Genomic DNA, 16,079 nt, shown 5'->3' on the forward strand with positions numbered 1-16,079 from the left:
CTTTTATGAATCTTCTCATGGCATGCATGGCTAGAAGTTATTACTCTTTCCTCTAAAAACACCCCCACAAAAAAAAGCATTTATGAGGTCTTAGGAGAAAGGAGACTTTTTTCTTACATAGTATTTATGACTGCAGGATCCATGAGTCACTTCTAGTTCCCAGCACAATAAATATGTGGGATACAGTTATGCTGTGTAAGTTACACTGTGGCATCCTGCTGAGAAAATTATCTGTCCATGGGAGACATTCTTCTTTATCTCCTATTTTTCTTACCTTTTCAACCAATATGCCTTCAATATCCTTAATTTAGTAAAACCTCACTTTCCTTTGAGGACACAATATATCTAGTAACCTTCTCCATTAGAAGCAACTCCCCCATTTTCCTTACAGGGTCAGAAAGAATGACTGGCATATTCCCTATTCCCTATTGACGCTTCCAGACCACTGTTTTACTTTTATCCTTAAATTTTTACTCTCTGAGACACTTCTATTTAGATCACCTTTTGCTTACTTTTCTTGGTGTTATCTACTGATCTTCAGGTCATGCACCCAAATCTCTAAAAGACCTTAGGATTTTGGTTATGATTTTCTTGATACCACAATCCTTGTTATTCATACTCAGGCACATTAGTATCCATGTTGACACCATGTCTCACATCCTGACTGTGTGATTCCTTGGTTTCCTTAATTTCAACTTGGAAAGATCAGTGGACTGGAAATCAGGGACTAAAGTTCTGATCCTGGTTTTATAACTTAATCTGTTGTGTGACTTTTGGCAGGTCATTTGATATCTCTAGGACTCAGTTTCCTTATCAGTAAAATGAAGAGTTTATATAATGTGACTTCTAAAATGACTTCCATTCTATGATTTTTAAAAAGTACAGGTATACCTTCCACATTGTGACTTTCACCCTCATGGTTTCACTACATTGTGCAATGGCATAAGAAATTAAATGGCAATTTTGGGGAGTTTTGTGGAAGCCCCAGACACCACCTGAAGATCAGTAGATGACACAGAAAATGTTTGGAAACTAAGAAATGCATAAAATATATGTATAGTATTGTATAATAGCAACATATTTTATCTTAGAATTCCATAAATATGCACAATTTCTTCTCTTGTATGGAGGGTCAAAATTTTTATGCAGATTTTGTGGTGGGGGGGTGCTGAACCCTTAATCTAAATGTATGTGGAAATGCTTTCCCTAAATCAATGTTTATTTAGGAGCGAGTTCTTAGAGGTCTTTGGCAGAATATACCCCTCAACTATATCTGGATGAAGGGTTGAACTTTGAAATGGAAAGCTAAAGAAGGAAGGATTAAGATTTAAGATGTGTTTCCAATTCAAACCATCTTTGCGTTTGTATCAGCTAAGGTTTGGAACACACACCTTTGCTACTTGTGAATAAATTACTTTTTCTTGGAAAGAGCTTAAAAAAAGGTTTTAAATTTTTTTTAGGTAAGAAGGCTAATATTTGTAAAGCATTTCATGAGTGCCTTTATAATTAGAAATGTGGAGCCTTTTTAGGCACAAGTATTAACTTATTTAGGTTTTTAATATCTAATTATATTTTGATAAATACAAATCTTTTTAAGATTTCATTTGTTATTATAATGAAGAAAATCTATGTTTATCTGGAAATGAGAATTATTGGAAATGAGAATGATTTTTCCATAGTAGAATGTACGTTGTTTGAGTGTGGGGAATCTGCTTCACTTTAGTATTGTATCCCTATTGTCTAGCACAGTGCTTGACAATTAGTAGGTGCTATCAATGCTTGTTTTATTTCATTAATTTTTAGTTTAGTCTATATATATATTTAGCTACATTTGACTTTGAAAATATCACTTTTTTATTTTTTGGAACAGATATCATTTCATTGATGTAATCAGTACTAGGTGAAGATGCAATTGGCACCTGCTTTGCAACTTATAATTTTAGACTTGGAGCATGGAGAACGCAAGTGATTTGGTTAGGGTCATACAATCAGGATAAGGGCAGCTAGGTGACTTAGTGGATAAAGTGCCCAGCCTAGAGTCAGGAAGACTCTTCTTCCTGAGTTCAAATCTGGCCTCAGATTCTTATTAGCTGTGTGTCCTAGGGCAAGTTAGTTAACCCTGTTTGCCTCAGTTTCTCATTTGTAAAAATGAATTGGCGAAGGAAATGGCAAACCACTCCAGTGTCTTTGCTAAGAAAGCCCCAAACGGAGTTGCAAAGGATTGGACATGACTGAAATATAACTGAACAGCAAAAAAAAAAAAAAAAAAAAAAAAAAAAGAATCTGAAGTAGCCTTGAATTGAAATTTTTTATTTTCTTAATTTAGAACATAAAGTATAATGAAAAATGAAATGAGATTATAAATCTATGAACCTAAATTTCATAAGAACAGAGATTGTATCAGTGAATTTTTACAACTACTCATACCATGTTGCCTTGGAAAGTCTACCTTTGATGGTACATGGATTTAATTATCAAGTACTATCCACGATCTGTTCAGTTCTTTCCTCGTGACATCTATGCCTTTCCCAGGGAAGGAATAATAAAAAGGAGAAAATATCAAATGGATTTTTTTGTTTTGGTAATTTTATTCCTCTTTTAGTCTTTGCTTATGAGGCTTTCCCCTCTCAGAATGCCCTTCTCCTTCCCTTCCTCCCTTTCTCCCTGTGAAAGAAAGATCCTTTCTTTCACAAATCAATTCTTCCCAGGACCTTCTCCTGCCAATCCAGTTCGCATTGATTTTCTCCATTCTTTGAACTCATTTATCACTTTGTTTTTCTTTTAAACTTATTTCTTACCACTTATACATGCAGCACCTGACAGTCGTAGGATCATAGATTTAGATTTAGATAATGGATTTAGATTTAGAATTAGAAGGAATATTAGAAGCCATTGAATCCAAACCCTTCATTTTACTGATGAGAAAAGTGAGGCTGAGAGAAGCTGGATGATTTGCCCAGGTTCACGCAACCAGAAAGTGTCCTAGGCAAAATTCAAACATAGGTCTTCCTCACTTCAAGTCAACTGCATCACTTGGTTCATGTTTGTATATTGTGTCTCTCTAGTGAGATTGTTGGCTACTGGAATGTCAAGGACTGTGTCTAATATGTCTTTTATGATTCTCCAATTCCTTATTTTGTGCTATGCCCCAAATAGGTACTCAATAAATACTTGACTTTACCAATGAATGAAAATTAGGTAGAGAAGATCCCAAGATCATAGATTTCAAACTGGAAGGGATTTCAGGGGACATATAGACCATTCCCCTCATTTTACAAATGGGAAAATTGAGGCTGATAGACTTTAAGTGACCCATGTAATAGGTGTTTGGATCAGTATTTAGATTTAAGACCTGTGACACAAATCCAGCGCTCTTCCACCGCACAATGCTGAAGTTGTGAGCAAAAATTATGATTTGGGCTTGTTTGCCCCAAAGTGCCCAAAGACTGCTTGGTATTGTTGAGAGACCACTGACTTGAAAGTCATGGGTTCAAGCCCCCAACCCTACCACTTTTAACTCTGTGAGATTCAGTCATATTACTACCTTATAGATTTTAAATTTTCTCTTCTGTTAAATAGGGATAATGATACTGTTTTCACCTACCTCCCACTATTTTAGGAACTCTTTTAGGAAAATGCAATGTAACTCTAAAGTTCTCTTTAAAAAATAATTTTATGATTGTCATTATTTCTTGACTCATTATGATGTAAAATAAAGACTTAGCCATGTGGTGAAATATTAGATGAAGACTCTCCATTGTTAGGTGATGTTAATGAATATTAATACTTTGTTTTGTCATTTATTTTTAAGTGAAGACCAGGTTAATAAAGAAGACAGCCCTCTAGCCAAGTGGGTTGCAGATCCTGCCAATACAGCATGGATGGAAAGTGAGTGTCATAAAAAACAGTTCCAAAGGAGAAACTGTTGAATGGAAAGTTCACTGACAAAATTGCTCAAAGATAGAAAAAAATTCACCTATTTACTAAAAATGAAGCATTATAATAAGAGTCATTCTGAAGAGAAGAAGCCTTTTTCAGTGACCCTGAGTCTGGATGCTAGTAGTTTGTTTAGTACAGAATTACCTCCACAGGTGAAGGTGCTTCAGTCAATGGGCATGCCAGGAACACAGTTCCTCTTGACTTTTCATTGCTGCTGGAAATCATGTACTTGTAACCAGCTTTTAAGAATATGGGATTGTAATGTACTGCCTTTCAGCCTACAGTCAGCAGTAAATCTGGAACATTCACAGACTTTCTGTCTCTTTATTTGCCTTTGAAACAATTCCCTTTCATGGAAATTTATTCTTTTTTTCCTGGAAAAGGCTGGCCCATGTGGCAGACAGCATATGTGATCTTCTAGCCTATGTATAGTTCTGAAGACTGAATATTTTTAGCTAGGTTGATTTTAAGGGTTGTGGTTTTTTTTTTCTTTTAGTAGAAAAACAAAAATTGGTTCCCTAATTACCTCTTTTGTTAATTGCTGGCTCACTAATCTCTCTGTAATTGGCTTGTGTGATTGACTTACAAGGTAGAGCAATCTTAGTTATCCATAATTATTAAATTATCTGCTGGGATGTTTCATTCTGGGTTTTAATTATAACCCTGTCAAAACAAAAAACCTGTCCTAATTGGATGATTCTGCTTGGGGGATATTAAATCATCATCAATTTACCATAAAATTATGGACATGCTATTCCAAAGCAGCTTAATTCCAAAGCTAAATTAATCAGAATTTTCTTCCTTTAGTCATTCCTCCTATCCAGATGACAGCTAATTAGAAGGGCTACATTTTAGTACAAACACTAAACTAGCATTACTTCAGTGGTAGCAAATTGTAGTCATGAAGTGCAGTGGAAGGAATGTAGTAGTCAGGATCCCTAGCTTCTTGTCCTCATTCTGTAACCAGCTAGTCATATGATCCAGAACAAGTCACTTCCCTATCCTGGGCTCCAGTCTCCTTATCGCTAAAATGAGAAATTTGAATCTCCAAGATCCCTACCAATTCTAACATTCTATAATTCTCATCAGAACCAAAAGTATCACAGAGATTTTGATCGTAAATGTTATTAAACAAAAGTAAATATTCTCTTATGTGAAAAGTGTAATGGCAAGAAGGGGATAGGGCATAGTCTCAGTATAGTAGTACCTTTCTCTAGATACTATTTAGTTTAGTTTAAACCAAATATTTAGAGGTTGAAGTAGGAAGGGGAAAAAAACCAGCCATGCTTAAAAAAAATAAATAGTACACTGACAAAGTGAGATTAATCCAAAGTTAAAACAATCAGGATATTAAGGGTCTTAAGACCATGCCCCAGTAACATAGATTGAAATAACTAGGAATTTTAGTATTGAGAAAAATCTGGAGGTGGGATGTGGCAGCGAAATGTGATAGTTATCTTCAGGTATTTGAAGGACTACCTTCTAGAAGAGATCTCAGTCTTGTTCTTGGTGCCAGAGGAAAGATACTTGCAAAGAGGTAAGATATGGCTAGACATGAAGAAATTCTTTCTAACAATCAAAACCATCTGGGAAGTGTTTGGTTCCTCTTTAGTAGAGGTCTTCTAGCTCTGAGTTATAGGATAAGAGTTATGTATGAGTTATACAAAACAAAAATTGATTCCCTAATTACTCCTTTTGTTATTTGCTGGCTCGCTAATCGCTCTGTAGTAATTGGCTAGTGTAATTGACTTACAAAGTAGAGCTATCTTAGATATTCATAATTATTAAATTATCTGCTGGATTGTTTCATTCTGGGTTTTAATTATGACACTGTCAAAACAAAAAAAAACTATCCTAATTGGATGATTCTGCTTAGGGGATGTTAATATACAAGTTATATGATAAAGTATTAGTTTGATATTTTATATATATATATATATACACATATATATAGTTAATGTTATAGAGTAGCAGCACTATGCTCTAATCTGGAGGGTATATTATAATGTACTTAAGTCAATTGTTTTATCATACAGATATTTTAAAGCAGGGTTATAGTTAAGAAAATGATTTTTAATATAAGGAGGAGGAATTGTTAGATGTATTTAGACTCTTTTGCCTATTTTTTTTGTATAATTGCATGGATAGGTACAAGCTCTGTTATAATGTGGTTCAAACTTTTGTTGGGGCTTGTTTAATAGGACTTCAAGCACTTAATTGACTTTGGTTGGTTTTCACTTTAAAGCTGGCATTCTTGGAACTTGGCTTTCCTTTCCAAAAACTCATTAATCTCATTTGATATTCTTCATCAACCCTCAAACATTATACCCATTAAAAAACTAAGACAAAATATGACGTTCCCTCTAGAAACATCACTGAGCTGGTTGCAAATTTCTTCTGGGGAATTTGGAATCAGAGGATCTGAGTTCAAATTCTTCCTCTTATGATTTTTGCAAGGTGACCTTGAACAAGTCATTTGTTGGGGCTCAGTTTTTTCATCTGTAAAATGAGGGGGTTTGAATAGATGACCTGTAAGGTCATGTGATGGTCCCTGTTAGTTTTCAATCTGATGTTATGATAATACTTTTGTTTTAAAATTAGATGGCAGCATGTACTTTACCCAGGGACTAAGTATCTGGGAGAGACAAAAGGTGCAGTAAAATCCAGCCACAGTTGATCCACTTAATGTTGTGGGTGGCCATGTGTCCATCAAAATGTCATCTTACCAGCACAGTGATTTTTATACACAATACCCTCACATGTCACCTTCTAGACTTAACTTTTGAAAAAGTCTTGGTATTAGTTTTAGAAAACTTATGATTGTGTAAAATGTAAATAGCACTAAACTGTTCTTGCCTAGGTTTTAAACATGTTTCTTTTATCGTTTTAGACCCAGAAGAAGTAATTTATGATGATGTTCCACGAGAAAATTCAGACTCAGAACCAGGTTTGACTTGAGTGTAAATTAGATGTGGGATAGTCATCCTAGCATCTTTTTATCCCCATATATATGTATAATTGATTACTTTGAGTATCCGATCTATAAATGTTTGTATTTCATGATGGCTTCTCAGAACTGACAGTTTTGTGTCTTTTCTTTCTGTTTCCTTCCTCCTCCTTCCTTCTTTCTTTTTATTAATTTTGATTCTGTTACATACCATCTTTGTCCCCATGGGCAAGGCAGTGTGGTGCAGTAGTTAGAACCCTGTTCTTGAAGTAAGAAACACTGTGTTTCAGTCTTGCCTCAAACACTTATCTCTTACATAAGTGGGTAACTCATGTCACCTGTCTGAGCCTTAGCTTCCTCATTTGTAAAAAGGGAGTCATATATTCTGACAACTAAATGAGAGATAGCACATGTAAAGTGCTTTGCACACATTAAAGTGGTCATGTGGATGTGAGTTGTTGATGTTATCATCATCCTTCCCAGGATTTAGTTTCCTCACCAGCAAAATGAGGGAGTCATACTTGATGGTCTTTAAGGTCATTCTCACTTCTAAAGTTTATTTAGAACTCTCTAGAACTGCAAATACCATTGAATATAATTGTCTAAGTTTCAGTAGGCAAGACTGACCAAACATAGCTGTCTAACTTCAAGTCTACTGGTCTTACTGGCTACCATGTCCAAAGTGTTTTGAGGGAAAATGCTCTAAAAGTTGCCCTGGGCAAAATATGATCTCTTAGGGAATAACAATGGACTATGTGTGAAATCTTTCAATCCACATTCACTAGGTAAGGGTATTGAGGGGTCTCTAACCAGCTGGATGATCTCAACTGAGAAGGAAATTGCCCAGAGCCAATTTCCAAAATTATTGTGCTCTGATGACACACAGCTTGATTCCTGTCAAACTAAGAGAAGAATTTGCCAATCAGTGGAATTGTTGGGGAAAACAGATGCCAGTGGCAGACTTGAGATGTTTTCTTGGCAGTGAGAGAAGAAGCCCTTTGGATCCAGACCCAGTAGAAGACCCAAATCATTGTCTTAGAACTTGGCATTGCATAAAGATACCAGCCCCTGAAGAGTCAGAATAATTGTGGAGAACAAAACCAGCAGAGTTTTAAGAAATATGGAGGAAAAAGTCAACAAGCATTAAGTACCTATCATGTGTTAGGGACTGGGCTAAGAGCTGGGGATACAAAGAAAGGAGAAAAAAGGACAAAGTATCTTCTCAAATTATCTACTAGTCAGTTAATCAACATTTATTGAGTCTACCAAACATTGTGCTAAGCGCTGGTGGTACAAAGAAAGGCAAAAGACAGTTCCTGCTCTGAAGGAATACACAATCTAGTTAGTGTGACTATACTTGTTAAAGCCAAGTTAATTTTTTGGTAGATGAACTGACTTTGTTGAGAGGAGCCAGTGGCTGTGTTCTTCACAAAGTGAAAGGGGCAAAAGACTTTAAGTAGTAGAAATAGTGAAAACAAAAACATTTTTATAGGAAGGCTTACATGTCATTTTCAATAGCTTAATCAGTAATTATTGATTGAATGATTGTTGCAAATTTACCACTATGTTAGGTCCATGGAGGAATATAGAATTGTAGGGTCATTGAGAATGTGGATCTGCATTATATTCTATATTCCTCCATGGATCTTCTTTGATCCTACATGAGTCATGAAGTCCAGGATTCAAAATATGTCAACATTGTGCTAACTGGATGACTATTTTGATGGAATTAACCAGGCAAACAGGGAGTCATTATAGTCACATAGAAGATTTTAGTCATTAAATTGACAGTGTTTTGTAATTGAAATGATTGCTTGAATCTTTCAATTTGTTGGTTTGGTGTTGTGTAGACATGGTCTGAGAGTCTAACTCTGCCACTGCCAGTATTATAGAATTATAGATTTAGGTTGGAGAGCAAACTTAGAGGTTGTTTTATTCATTCCCCTCTTTTTAAAGACAAGAATCTAAGTCTCAGAGATTAGGTGATTGAGGTTAAAAAGATAGCACATATCAGAGTCAGGATTAGAACCCAGGCCCTCTGACTCCAAATTCATTACCCTCTCTACTGCATCATCAGGCTACATAAATGACCTTGGACAAGCCACATTTTCTCTATGGGCCTCAGTTCCCTCATCTGTTAAATGAAGAGGTTGAACTAGATGTTCACTAATCCACCTAAATGCCAATAAGAAAAATGCAATGATAATTTTATTTCAGAAGTCATTGAAGAATTGCACTATGATAAAAGAGCTCATGTCTTTTTTTTTCCCCAGGCATCTTTTAAAAATTCATTCTCTACTTTTCATGATATCTGACTGGACATTTAAAATGTACATTATACTTTTAGAAAAATTAATGTGAATTTATAAAGAAGCTGATGTTTCAAAGAGTTATGACTATATGTCATGTTCAATTTGACTTGAAAAAAGTTTCAGTTTGTAAATGCCAAAATTCCTAATGCATTCAAATTTTTGCTTTTTGCATGCTTTTTCTGCATGAGAATCTAATCCTTAGTGCTATTTTGGTTATACCTATTTTTAGTGGCTTGTGAAAGTATTCTTTACAACAGGTTTAACTGAAATAACCTAAAAGATAGACTTAATTAGGGAAATGCCTGAAAGTTTTCACACTATAGGAGTACCATCTTTCTAATTATTCTGCATAATTTTTCAATTGAAACGCATTCCAGAAGAAAATCTTACCCAAAATAGACATTTCTAACAATGCATTTGATAAGTAATTGAAACCAGAGCCATGCTGATATTCTGGGCTTTTCAACAGGGGCCTCTTCTAGAAGCAAATTCTTTAGGAAGATAAATGATATGGAGTATTTGCTAAAGATAAGAGTCACTGAGTCTACATGCTACCTGCCATGTCACAATTGAGTACCATTTTAGTTTGTATTTTTTTAATGTTCTGAGGTTAGGGAAATAGAGCACTGGAATTAGAGTCGGCTAACCTGAGATTGACTCCTATCTTTTAGCCCTTTCTAGCTGTATGATCACTTAACTTCCCTGAACCTCAGTTTCTTCATTTGTAAAATGAGAATGATTCTTGTCCTGCTTAACCTACATGAAGTCTTTTAAAACCCCAAAGTGTTATATGCATGTCAGCTAATACTATTATACTTGTGAGGACATTCACTACTACCAAAGAAATCAAATATTTAAACATAAAGGCCGGCCCTTGAAATCAAAATGTCTATTGTGGGTACAGATTATTTTTATGGGATTAAGTTGTAGTGCTGTTAGTGGACTCAGGAAGTAGAATTGCACACACATGGACCCCTGATTTTACTCTTTGTAGTATTCAGTGCTGTTTACCAACTCCTATAATGAAATAATTTGAATCATGGGTTTTAGGAGGAAAATTTGCATCGGAGCCTCCTAGCACAAAATTCGTGAACATGCAAATTGGTTCAAGTGAGAAATTCAGAAACAACGCAGTATGAACGAAGAAAAGTTCTATTTAAGAAAATAATAATGAGGGAATAGTTGGGACTCTATCCCAAGTCTTCTGACTTCAGGTCCATTGTTTTTCCACTAAACCAAGATGCCCCTCTATAGGCGAGAGCAATGCTTCACACTTAGTGATTTGTGAATTCCTTAGGGGTTTGTGAGGATGGTCCACGGGGTTCTTGATAAAAATTCTCCAACGTCATCTTAAGCAATAAATAATTGTAAACAATATTATGAGTAGTATATTCACTTACTCTGGGGATTCACAACACTCTTTCTTTGTATTGTTGTTGAAAGGTGTTCACAGAATTAAAACCTTGGGAACCAGTGGGCTAGAGGGACAGTCTGAGAATTAGGAAGACCAGGGTTCAATGTTTTTGACAAATACTTGGCTGTGCCACTCAATGCCACCAGACAACTGCTAAGCTGCAGAGCAGGTGCTCTTCTGCATTGGTAGACAGAATTTCCTTGTTGGAAAGTCCTTATGCCAATGAAATCACAAGTCTTATAAAAAAAAAAAAAGAAATTCTAAGTGTTAAATTGAAAGCCAAGGGTAGAGGCTTTCGGTTAATCTAAAGTTTCTCTGAATAATAACAATGAAAGCATTTCCAATTCTGTTCTTTGGAAGGAATTCCTCTACAGTCAGCATTTCACTTTCTGTAATGATGTATGAAATATTCCAAACCATATCATAGAAAATTATAACCAGTTGAAGCTCATGTTTAAATGTAAATCCAAGTGACTTTATGCGTTTTCATTTTCATTCCATTTTGATGTTAATGCATGCAGAGGAAATGATTTATGATGATGTTGAGAATGGGGATGAAGGTGGAAACAGCTCTTTGGATTATGGGTGGAGTTCAAGTGAATTTGAAAGCTATGAAGAGCAAAGTGATTCAGAGTGCAAAAATGGGATTCCCAGCTCCTTTTTGCGAGGCAACCACAAAAAACAAGTATGTAACCAGAATACTTTCTTCATTCGCCTAGGATGGTCTCCTGCCTTTTAAAAATCTTTATTTTAAAATGTATATTTTAATTCTGAAAGAATTTAAATAAAAACTTTTAAAATAGGAGTTGAAATGTGGTTAAGATGGTGGATTCATGAAATATAGTTCTCAAAAGAGAAGAGTATGCTTTATGTAATGGATTAATTTGTTAAAGATGCTATTTAATTTTCATAAAACATCTATTTTAAATGTAATAAAGTAGATTACTATATAAAGATATCTCATAATGACTCCCTTAGTAAAGCATTTCCTAAATGTGTCTGTTTTGAAAAAACTGTGCTTTCGTAAGCCAGTTTTGTTTGAAGTAAGCCCACCTATATTGTTTAAAGTAATGTTTTGGACTTCAGCCATTTTTCCATAAAAGCAAGAGAAAATAGAGAATAAGGTGCATAATAGTTTAAAAGACTAAAATTCTACCTTGTTTTCTGTGTATGTCATGTTTTGTCAATAATTTTCTTTGATAAGTGCTATTGAATTTAGGGGTTTGAGGAAAGTAGAAAAAAACATACCTCCTTTAGAGTCTGTCTCCGGTTTTAGTTACTACATCACATTTTTTTTTTGAGCTGAAGTTTTCAATACTTAATAGTGAGCTCTATACCTTATCTGTGCCTGTGTTTTAATAAGTGGTATATGAATGGAGTGGTGTTAAATGCTCATATTAATGCCACTGAATTTTTGTGATTACCTATGTATGAGATTGGCTTCATCTATTCATGTTGTTTTCCCCAAAGTAAACTGGGTCACTGAACAGCTAGGTTGGTTCTTTTGGTCAGGCCTACTGATCTGACCTATGTGATTAACGGATTGACCATCAGAAATAACCCACTTTGACTCCATAAGATGTGATTGCCATAAACCCTCAAAATCCAACCTATCTATGCTTTCCAATTCAGATTTCTGTAAACTTCTCAATGGAACTCATTAAAAAAATACCACTAGTTCAATTTATAGTAACAAATTTGGTTTCCCCTCAGGGTAATCAAGCACAAGCTTTAGGAAATTAGTTTCTTAGTGGATGTAAAATTTAACAACTGCTGAAAAGTATTCCAGAATCACAAAATTTGAGAGTTGAAAGGGATATCACTGACTGGTCTCTTCAGCCCATATCTAGGATCAGCCATCTTCTATCACAATGAGATTTCTAATAACTTCAAAGAGTATTTTGTGGGCATATAATATATGTAGACATGCTTTTTAACCATGAAGTCCTATTCAAAGGTGAACTATTAGTATTATTGATATGGTTTTTACTAGAACGATTCAGCCCGCATCTCATTCGGGTCCTTCTTAGTGGTGGTCTTTTTATATACAGCATCTGAAACATCACTGACATTTTAGTGAAAGGAGATCTAAACATTGGCCCTTACTTTTAGAGAGACCTTTATTTACCCACCTACCTGGTTACTACAAATAAATGTCCCTGAGTGGAAGTTGAATAGATGAGCATTCCTCTCTGATTCCTATTAAGGAAAGTACTAAGTTATTCAACCCCATACCAGGTGCCAGGCTTTCAGAGGCTGGACTTAAAGTCAAGATTTAGCCCATGAAAGAATGTTTAAAACATAACAAAAGCCATAGATATTTTAACTTCAACTCAAATAACTTGGGTTTTGAATTTTGTATAAAAACTTCTTCAGAGATTGTGGCATCCTTAAGTTCCAGTAGCATATGGTAATAGATACAGACACTTACAGTCTGTGCACAAATAGGTTCAATCACACATATTTATTCTTTAAATGCCTAAATCAATTAGTTTAGCTGATTAGAATGGGATCTCAAACTTACAGCGAACAGGTGTATTTAATTTAGTTTGTTGTCCTTTTTTCCCTGAATGAAATTAGGTTAATAAACGCTTGGGAAGGGAAACAAAGAATTAGATAATAGAAATACAAATAAAAGAGTGCCATAAACTTATAAAGGAGATCTGAATTTGAGATCTTTGATTTTGAGAATGATATTGATGAGGTCACCCCCTTTTTAGGTTCTCAATTCACTGATCCACTCAAGTCCCACTTGGTAAAGGTGTTCCTGGGTTCTCAAAGGCTATGTCAACTAAGCATAAGTACTGGTAGGTCCCCCCAAAATCTAGAAAGACTTCAAGGATGGCCCTGCTAATGGGTTGTTTTCTTTTTTCCTGTGGCACAGTCAAACCAGGTTTGAAGATGCTTATCACTAGATTAACTAGAGGGTGATAATTGTTTTTGCCACAGAAACTCTTAAAAACCATATTTTGCGGAACCCTATACCAGGTGCCAGGCTTTCAGAGGATGGACTTAAAATCAAAATTTAGCCCATGAAAGAATATTTAAAACATAACAAAAGCCATATACATTTTAACTTCAACTCAAAAAAAGGCTCCAAATTTTTTTAACTTTGCCCAAAATAGCACTGTCTGGGACTAAGCATGAGAAAGGCTGGCCCTGAAGGAACTGTGTTGTTTTTGTCTGTGTTTTTGAGCTATTTATGCTCAAATAAAAAAATAGTTAATAGATTTTGATATTTGGTTAGGGAACTAAACCCACAATGTTGAGAGCAACTCTGTCAGCTTGGAGACTGTTCAAGTCTTTATCAGTTCTAATTTTTCCCTATTCTTGCAAAGTGGATGTTCAAAATTGTCTAGCATATTGCCTGCACCTTATTCTGCAAGGCTGACTCAAAAGAATGCCACTTTATTGAAAACACACCGAACAGTTTCATTTAAAATATTTTTTATTGCATACGATGTTGAAACAATCATTTTTAAACCGAAAAAGAATCCTTTAATTTTTTTTATTTAGTTATTATTATCATCAAGACACCAAGAAGTCTCCAGTCTGGCTCATCTAAACTAGTTATAGTCTCTCAGCTTTTGGGTTTTAATTTTCCAGAATCACTGGTGCTAAATAGAGCATATGGCATGCTTGACCTGTTTGTACTTGTGCTTGCCAAAAGACTCAAGACATGGTTGAGCATCCTTGCCAAACCAGCTTCTCATATGTGTGCACCACTTGTCAGACAGAATTGCATGTGTGACACTACTGAAGGACTTTCCATTTACACTTGTCAAAAAGTACTACAGCCTTTTTTTTTGAAAAGATTGTATCTCTTTATGCACTGTAGCTATCTCATGACCTAACCCGTTTAAAGGAGCACTATGAGAAAAAGATGAAAGATTTGATGGCAAACACTGTGGGAGCAGTAGAGATTCAGCAGCTAAAGCAAAAACATGAGCTGAAGGTAGTGTGGTTAATTTTTTGACCAGCTACATTTTAAATGATGATTTGGAAATAGACTTTAAAAATTTAAAAAAAAACCCAGCCAAATAGATAGTGATTTTAATTAAAATGTCAACATGATATCTTTAAAATCTGTATTAAAAGCACACTGTCAAGTAACTTTTACTTTTGTTTGGTCTTCTCCATTTTTTGTGTCATTCTCTCCCCCCTCCCTTTGACTTATGTCTGCTGACTAGTGCCATATTGAACTAGGTTGATTACTTTAAGAATGTGTTCTGATTTTCAAGTAACTTATCAGGCTAAAATATCCTTATAGCCTTAGCTCTGTTAAGATAATATCATAGATCTAAGAATGATATTAATGTTATTAAGTAGAATTTGTTTGCTTTTACATATGAAATGTGTAGAAAAGGGGATGAGTTAAGGTATAATATAAAGTCTGATAATATAAATTATAATTATTGTAAGAACACTAAGAAGGCTAAGAGTATTCAGAGAAGGTCTCTAGAGTAAGTGGACCTCCAAAAATGGTTTTTATAGTGATTGGAGATATATATGGGGATATAAAATTAGTTCACATTGGGTAATAATGAGAAATCAGGTTGACTAGGTGAACTGGAGACATAAAAGGTCTTGAATTTAGAGAACTTAATTTAGTTTTAATCCACTAGAATATGAGGAATAATGATTGATTCTTATTCCAGGGAGTAATGAGGCAAAAGAAATACTATAGAAAGATTAGTCTGATAGGATGGTTTGGAAAGGGAGAAAGTAGGGGCAGGAAAACCAATTTGGATTACATATTAGTAGTATGGGAATGAATGAAAAAGATCTTGACTAGACTAGTATTAGAACTATAAAATAAGGAGGGCAGGAGGAAGCTAATAGATATGAATTTCCAGGGCTTGGTAACTGACTCTCTACAATATATCTAATTACATATACATACATATATGTAGATATGATTATGTAATAAAGATAAATCTAAGATTTCAAACCAGTGGGTGATCCAGAAAAGGATGGTGATATTTATAGAAATGGGAAGTTAAGAATGGGAACTTAACTGGGGATGTAACATAATGAATTCATTCTTGATTGGTTGGTATCCTCCAGGTAGCTAGAAAGAGACATTGATCAAAGATTAATCTTGGACATATGTGTTTAGTTATCATAAGCATGGAGGTACTAGCTAAAGTCATAAGAGGAAGGGAGAGAATGTAAAGAGCTGGAATATCCAAGGGAGTTTCCAAGAGAATGTCCAAGGGAGAGAATGTAAAGAGCTGGAAATAACTGATTGAGCTTTAAAGATAACTCATATTGAAGGGATGAGAGAAGGAAGAGAAACCAGAGATAAAGGAAATAAAGAAAAAAAGAGAAATAGATTATTATCCCAGAAAGCAAGTAGAGAATTTCAAGAAGGGAAAACTCTTCAAAGATCAAGTAGAATTAATTGTTAGAATTATTTGATTTCTATATAAAGCTATTATATAGCTTTTCTCATATGTGAACAAAT

At 34.9% G+C, this 16,079-nt stretch overlaps 1 protein-coding gene across 6 annotated transcripts in view; it reads left to right on the forward strand.

Annotated features, from left to right (window-relative positions):
• ARHGEF10 (Rho guanine nucleotide exchange factor 10) overlaps nucleotides 1-16,079 on the forward strand; it is a 222,008-nt gene that overhangs the window by 69,416 nt on the left and 136,513 nt on the right. For 5 of the 6 annotated variants that reach the window (XM_072634362.1, XM_072634365.1, XM_072634363.1 and 2 more), the window contains 4 exons: nucleotides 3,812-3,888; nucleotides 6,830-6,886; nucleotides 11,134-11,297; nucleotides 14,451-14,567. In XM_072634362.1, the coding sequence (XP_072490463.1) occupies nucleotides 3,812-3,888; nucleotides 6,830-6,886; nucleotides 11,134-11,297; nucleotides 14,451-14,567 (415 nt within the window). The remainder of the gene's footprint in view (nucleotides 1-3,811; nucleotides 3,889-6,829; nucleotides 6,887-11,133; nucleotides 11,298-14,450; nucleotides 14,568-16,079) is intronic. The other variant, XM_072634367.1, reaches the window with a different exon arrangement.

The sequence above is a fragment of the Notamacropus eugenii genome, chromosome 1, assembly GCF_028372415.1.
Source record: "Notamacropus eugenii isolate mMacEug1 chromosome 1, mMacEug1.pri_v2, whole genome shotgun sequence".
Taxonomy (NCBI): Eukaryota; Metazoa; Chordata; class Mammalia; order Diprotodontia; family Macropodidae; genus Notamacropus; species Notamacropus eugenii.